At 36.1% G+C, this 4,526-nt stretch overlaps 1 protein-coding gene across 5 annotated transcripts; it reads right to left on the bottom strand.

Annotated features, from left to right (window-relative positions):
- Positions 1-480: 480 nt before the first annotated feature.
- LOC107957855 (auxin-responsive protein IAA8) lies at positions 481-4,526 on the bottom strand. 5 transcript variants are annotated; one of them, XM_016893453.2, is made up of 7 exons: positions 4,307-4,526; positions 2,889-3,346; positions 2,588-2,814; positions 2,277-2,503; positions 2,023-2,164; positions 1,230-1,291; positions 481-883 (listed from the first exon to the last, which is right to left on the bottom strand). In XM_016893453.2, the coding sequence occupies exons 2-7, from the start codon at positions 3,294-3,296 to the stop codon at positions 846-848; spliced, it is 1,104 nt and encodes a 367-aa protein (XP_016748942.2). In that variant the 5' UTR covers positions 3,297-3,346; positions 4,307-4,526; the 3' UTR covers positions 481-845. The 5 variants fall into 5 exon arrangements, with proteins under 5 accessions (XP_016748942.2, XP_016748943.2, XP_040969868.1 ...); XM_016893454.2 differs by having other exon boundaries at positions 4,098-4,309; XM_041113934.1 differs by lacking the exon at positions 4,307-4,526 and adding an exon at positions 4,046-4,228.

Consider the following 4,526-nt stretch of genomic DNA (forward strand, 5'->3'; position numbering starts at 1 on the left):
TTTTTTTTTTTGTAACTATATGTATATATTTCCCTAGTTGAAGAAAATCCTATATCGTCCACGTGCATAAGCTGAAGTATTGTTACTATAAAACATGGTTAAAGGACAATCTGAATTAAAAAAAAAAGGGGCATTTGTGGTACCAGGAGCTCCTTTCTCTTGGTCAATGCTCTAATACCCAACAATTTGTGCCCCTACAATACACAGTTAAAACCAGCCTTCAACCTAACCTAGTCTATGGTCCCTCACCCTACTCACTTCCCCTAGCCTTACATTATTTATTCTGAGCAAGTGCATAACAATAATGCAGTCCCTCACATGCTTGTTAAGCCTACTCCCCGACAAACACATCCCAAGGGCTGAAACCATCTCTATAGTTTTTTACTTATTATAAAACTTGAAACCAAACAGAATTCAGACAAGCCGGCATACCAGACACACACATATATAATGCTTGAAAAAAATAATGGTTATGCAGAATAACACGCAAAGCAGCAGCACACAGGATTAATACAATCAAAGTCAGGGGTTTACAGATAATGTCGGGGGTCTTTCAACATACAAAACACACACACGATGAAAGTTCAAGAAACAATGCACTTTACAAGCTTAAAAAAGGATTGGGAACAGCGATTCGTTCAGAGACTCTAAAACACTAGACCTTGATGGTTTTATAATTTTAGTAGATAAAAACAAGCGTACATGATATAAATTCCCATGCAAATAGAAGATAAAAAGTAGCACCATGTGAAAGCAGATACCCTGTGATCTCCTGCCCGCTCCAACATCCTCTTATTTCTTCAGAAAGAACTGCTTCGGATAGCAAAAATCATGTATTAAACTAGCTAGTTCCGGTTCCGGCATTTTTCCACGGCCCTTGGAGCTGTACGCAAAAACAAAAGCACCATGAAAAGAAAAGTTGAAAACAGAAGGGGCAAGAAATTATGATGACGTTATATTCATGTATCATTTTGAGTTCCTCAATCTTAAAAGCTTGAACACCCCCATGAAATTTAAATGCCATAAAATAGAGCCAAATTTATGCATCGGTTTAGAAATTTAGATGTCCAGCAAGAAGATTGAAGCACATAAGAAGGCTTTTGTCAAGAGAAGCATTCTCTATACTATTAGCATGTATTTTAGGCTTTTTTTTTAGAAAAATGAAAATACAGAAACTGGTTCCTGTATTAGCTTCATCTCATGCATAATAAAAACATAAAATTATTTACCGAGTCCAATAGCATCAGAGCTTTTCATGATCCTCAGCCTTTTGCAGGTATCAGTAAACATCCTGAAACAAGCATAAACTTTGAATTAGGTTGCAGTGAACTGCCATTATTTGAGTAGAAAATTGAGCAATAAAATACTAAGAAGCTTAACTGCATAATGTACCAATTTGTTCTGACTCAGATTGACGCAAACAAAAGAACCATTATGCCAAAATTTGGAAACTATTGGGAAGATAATTGCAGGTCTAAGCAACACGAATTTTAATTTTTTCCTATCTACAGATAGCAATAGCATAATTATGCATGCATGTAATAATTATGCATTTCTGCACATTTATGCACTTTTTTTTTCCACAGCTAATGACCAGGGCTCCTTTCCATTTTTCAAGGGCTTATAAAAACTCTTAAAGATACTATATGAGGAACCGTTTAAACATGGTAATTATTTTTATTAATTCAAAACATTTTCTTACTTATAGCATTTCTGCAAAAGCTCAAGACAGACCAGAAAGCTTAACAACAGATTGCTAAAGTATTATGGCAGAAACAATATCTGTTTCGTGTGTTCCTTTGGTTTAATCGACTGCAATGAGTTCATTTTGTATAAGCATACCTTCATTAAGAAGGTTTTTATTTCTTCAGAAGTAAAATGGCTGACATTTAGCTAATAACCTGAAAATATATTCTTATAGCAGCAACTCAATTGCTAAACTACGAAAAATATCATAATAATCGTATGGTGGGAAGCACAGCATTAGAAGCAAACATATACAAAAAGGGGTTTAGAGCTTACTCCCATGGGACATCACCCACAAGCATCCAATCACCATCTTTATCCTCATAAGTGAGAACATATTCTGATCCATGCAGAAGATCGTTCAGCTTGCTTTCGCTCAGCAGCTCCCTACCCAGGGTTCCATGAGAACCACATTGACCTGAAATCGTGATAAAATAGCAGTAACTTGAACCATGAAAACAAATCGCAGTAGCTTGAATTACATACATGTAAAGCCTGCATCCTAAAATCTTTATATTGAAATAGCTCACCTATGGTAAAACAGCTGAACATCTTTTCAAGTGCAGAAGACAGATCCTGATATTTAGAGTAGTTTTTCAAGTCCACTTTCCTCAGATAAGGAGCACCATCCATGCTGACCTTAACAAAAAGAGCATCAGGCCCTGTCTTTCCATCTACTTCATCAGTGTTCTTGGAAGAGGTGGCCAATGAGTTCTTTCTAAACGATCTAATAGGAGGCCAACCTACAACCTGTGCCCTACAAATGGAAGAGGATCATAGAATCTTCTCATGGTTAACATAAAATAAAACTTATAGCAAAAAGAAAACCATGTACACTTACTTGGAAGCAGGTGCTCCACTGTTATTGTTTGCAGATGCATTATGATTGGGCCTCGTCTCATTAGCAGCATGAGACGAGTCCTTTACCACCTTCTGGTTCGTGACCTCTTTGGCCCTTGTTGGTTGAACCCCAAGGTTCTCAAGCATAGAACCAGATTTCAGTCCCAAGTTTGACGAAGGCCTGGGTGTCAACATCACATCTACTTTCGAATTAGAAAGGAAATTCCCCTGCAACATACATTAGGTTAGTTGCATGTTAGACTTATTAATTAGTCTCACTATTCACTAATAATAGTCACTACCTCTGAGAAACCATCCATTGCATCAGAGAAGCCTCTTTTGTTGCCTGAAACTACAGTCTTTTGAGATGGAAAGCAGTGACCATCACTTGAAGGATGCAAAGGGAAAAGGGGTTTCTCATCAAGTTGAGCAGAGCTTAACAAGCAAAGCTCAGGATTTCTTTCAGGAGACTGTGATCCAGGAAGCCCAAGCCTGAGCTCTGTTGCCTTCAGATTCGTACTTACGTTGCCATCGTCAGAACCAGGGGTGACAACAGAGCTATCAATAGAAGAACAATCAGACAAGCCCATGTAATTGCGTTCCTTCAATTCAGCATTATTCTGGCACACACTATCCATAGAGCCAGAAGAACCCAGTAAAGTCACATTGTTCTGACCCCCTTCCTCCACGCCAAGAAGCGGCGGAGACATCAGATTTCAAAAAACAAACAGAACACAGACAGCTTCAATACTTCAACACTCTGCAAAATTTAAAGCTAATCAAATATAATATCCTACAAATTAAAGAAGCCAAGCTGCATATATACAACTATCTTAAAAAGAGGAACCTTTGATTGACATTATAAACTATCCCCAATCATATAAAAACAGCAGAATGTTTTAAATAATTCCTTAAGAAATATGAGAAATTAAGGGATAAATCAAAGTAAAACAGAGAAAGCCTTAAGGATTTGAAACATCACCTTCTCTTTTCTTAAATGAAAAACAATCTTATTAAACAACTATGAGCCGAAAAAAACAATTATAAAATAATTGGCTTATCCAAGAAAGAATCAACGTTTAAAAAAAACCCCCCAAAACAAGCGAAAGCTGAAGAGACTTCGAACATCCTTGCAAGTGAAACAATGATAAATTAAACCGTGTAACATCAAACGAAATTGTTATATTACTGAAAATTATTTAGCTGCCATTTCAAGTATTTTCTGTTCTGTTAAGTGTTGACAGCTCAACTGTAAATGCGTGCAAAAAATAGAACTACAAAACCGCATGCACGCGCCAAAAGAAGAGAAGAAAGTGTTAAGAATTTTTTTAAAAGAAGAATATGGAAGTATACAAAAAAAAAAGAAAAAAAAAAGCAAATAGTTGTAGCTTGTTTGGTTACTGAGAAAATGGCTAGAAAATCGGGATTTAAAGCTAAGCTTTTTTTTCCAAAAGCTTACACTAAGACCAACAGTCAAGAGGTGAGCTAGCAGGCGCAGCCTGCACTCTTACACTGTACGGAGAACTACCAACAGAAGCGAGATTCCTGCACTTTTTATCTTTCACATATTTTCCTCAGTTTTCTCAGGAAACAAACACCAGGAAACAATAAAGCAATAACTAAAATAACAACAAAAATAGAAAGAATAAAAAAACAGAAGAGCAAAAAAAGAAAAAGAAAAAAAAAGGAGAAATGGGGATGAGATCAAAAACAAATTTACCTGATTGGATTGGTGGATCAGAAACAGAAAATTTGATGATCAAAATCAATATCTTTTAATATTATTTAAGTTGTTTTTCGTTTGATTTTTACTTGAAAGAAAGCAAAGAAGAGAAACTTTTTTTTCCTTTTTTTTTTTTTGCATAGAGAGAGAAAGCTAAGGACCCTCCATTTGTCACAAAGTAACAAAAGTTTATTTGCTGTCCGATGTGAAACTCCAT

The sequence above is a fragment of the Gossypium hirsutum genome, chromosome A05 (genome assembly GCF_007990345.1).
Source record: "Gossypium hirsutum isolate 1008001.06 chromosome A05, Gossypium_hirsutum_v2.1, whole genome shotgun sequence".
NCBI lineage: Eukaryota > Viridiplantae > Streptophyta > Magnoliopsida > Malvales > Malvaceae > Gossypium > Gossypium hirsutum.